Source organism: Microtus ochrogaster, unplaced genomic scaffold (assembly GCF_000317375.1).
Source record: "Microtus ochrogaster isolate Prairie Vole_2 unplaced genomic scaffold, MicOch1.0 UNK109, whole genome shotgun sequence".
NCBI classification, from domain to species: domain Eukaryota; kingdom Metazoa; phylum Chordata; class Mammalia; order Rodentia; family Cricetidae; genus Microtus; species Microtus ochrogaster.
The window spans coordinates 160,912-163,424 of NW_004949207.1; the positions used below are offsets into that span (position 1 = coordinate 160,912).

Consider the following 2,513-nt stretch of genomic DNA (forward strand, 5'->3'; position numbering starts at 1 on the left):
GGGCTAGGGTGTGGCTCAGTGGTAGAGCCCCTGCCTAGAATCCCCCAGTGAGGGGCTAGGGTGTGGCTCAGTGGTAGAGCCCCTGCCTAGAATCCACCAGTGAGGGGCTGGGGTGTGGCTCAGTGGGAGAGCACCTGGCTTTGATCCTCAGTAAGGGGCTGGGGTGTGGCTCAGATTATGTGCACAAGTCTACAGGTTCAATTCTCTACAGCTCCAGTGAAAGAGACTCTTAGTCATCTCCCAATCCCCAGCCCTCACCTTGGCAATCGTAAGAGGGCTTTCACCATGTTCACCTCCCAACTGTTGCCAAAGACACTGATGTTTGAGGCGAGTGTTCCACTGGGCAACATCAAGTCATTGGCTCGGTCCTTATCATAGTTTCCACACAGGCCCTGTATCAGCCCACGGTACATGGTAGGCAAGGAGATCACTGCAGGACAAAGTAGTGAGCCAAACTCTGTTCTCCCCTCCACAATCTGAGTCTCCCTTTCAGGCTGGGGGCTCTATTCCCAGGTATAACTCTGACCTATCTGAGCTGTGCCTTTCCATCCCAGAAATGGGGTTCCTATTGTTCTGTGGTTATTGGCTTTATTGTTGCTATTTTTATTTTTGAGACAGGGTCTCATATAGCCCAAGCTGGACTCATACAGGCTATGTAGCTGAGGCTAGCTTCACACTCCTGACCCTCCCGCATCCACCTTCCGACTGCAGAGACTACAGGTGTGCTCCAGCTGTGTAGCTGAGGCTAGCTTCTCCACACCTGCACTGTCAGTTTCTTGGTTAGGGTTTGATTGGGTTCTTTTTTTCTTTTTTCATTTTTCGAGACAGGGTTTCTCTCTGTAACAGCCTTGACTGTCCTGGAACTCGCTCTGTAGACCAGGCTGACCTCAAACTCACAGAGATCCACCTGCCTCTGCCTCCTGAGTGTTGGGATTAAAGGTGTGTGTCACCACTGCTTTGCTGGGTTTCTTTGGGACAGTATTGCACTATAAGCCCTGAATAGGCTGGAATTCACGATGTAGACCACATTGTCCCCAATCTCACTGGAGATCCTCCTGCCTCTGGCTCCCGAGGGTTGGGATTACGTATGTGAGCGAGCATGCCTGGCTCAGAGACAGGTCCTCTGCGGTCTGAGTCTGTGCCCCAGTTACCTGCACTGTGCTTCCCATCGAAGTCCACCACCATTTCAAAGTCAGTGATGAGAAACAGCCGCTGCGCCCGCAGGAGGACCCGCAGGTGGTCATTTGGACTGTAGGGGATTGCCACCTTTTGGTTGTTGACCTTGAAATGGAAGACTGCAGCTGCACAGCATGCTAAGTGGGCCACACTCACTGCTGCTGTTGTCTGCACCTGGCTTTGCCCAGCCAGTGTCAGAGACCTCCCTTTATACCTCAGTTCCTTCCTTGCAAACACTCAGAAAGAGAGATGGCTCAGTGGGTAGAGGCATTTGCCACTGATCTGGAAGACCTGAGGTTGACTTCCAGGACCCACACGGTGGACTCAGAGAACTGACTCCTCCAAGATGTCTTCTGACCTCCACACATGTACACACAAGTACAATAAATAAGAAAGTGTGACAGAGTGATGACCCATAGGTTGACAGTGATTGCTGTGTCTCCAGAGGACCTGCATTTGGTTCCCAGAATCCTCGTTGGACTGTTCACAACTACCTATAACACTAGATTCAGGGTTCATGACACCTTTTGGCCTCTGTGGGCACTCATACATATGCGGATATACTTACATAGACACACATAAATAAATAAATGATAAATAAATGAGTAAATATTTAAAATTGAAGTAAGTGTAAAAGAATGCTGCTTTTCTAGCCAGCCCCATTCCCACATGCACACCATCCTCCCTTCCGCCCCCTCGCTCCTTTCATCCTCCCAGCCCTTTGTTCAGCCCTACCGCCCTGCGCCGCTTTTTTCCAGGAAGTGGCACCAACTCTGACTTCTAAGAGCAGTCTGCACCCCTGGAAACTCCCTGACAATGGAGCACTCTGGTTTTGCTAACCACAGACGATCTCCAGTGGTCTCCAGGTTCCCTTCAGGTCTGGTCCTGCCCCTTTACTCACCAAAGCCACCAGCCCTTCTTGGAGCTGTATTTTATAGCTGTAGACGTTGGTGGTCACTTCATGCAAGGTTGGATTCCCTTTGGGGGATATTTTGTTGCGCCCCTCTATGACCAGGTGCTCCATCCCCTCTGGGAGTTTGTCCACTGTCTTTATGAGATAGTAGTTCATCCGACCCAGGAAGCGGTAGGAGAAGCCATCGAAAGTGTGGTAATAGGGATCCCCAAAGATGGTACATTTTTCCAGTTCTGTCAAGAAATGTGCACACTGGAAAGGACCTCAGTCCAGCTACTGGTCTCCCAGAATCTCTTCCTAACTGTGGTATTTCTGATGACCCTCCCTCTTAGGCCAGGGGCCCTGCCTCTGATTCTTTTAGTCACAGAGCTCCTCTCCCCTCCCCCTTCCCCTCCCCTCCCCCAACAGTGCAGACACAGAGTCA

General features: G+C 51.0%; 1 protein-coding gene across 1 annotated transcript in view; it reads right to left on the reverse strand.

Moving 5' to 3' along the window:
* Positions 1 to 2,513, reverse strand: part of Zan (zonadhesin) — an 86,392-nt gene that overhangs the window by 7,180 nt on the left and 76,699 nt on the right. Inside the window, 3 exon segments of the mRNA XM_005371467.1 lie at positions 259 to 430; positions 1,152 to 1,281; positions 2,078 to 2,322. Of these exon segments, the coding sequence (XP_005371524.1) occupies positions 259 to 430; positions 1,152 to 1,281; positions 2,078 to 2,322 (547 nt within the window).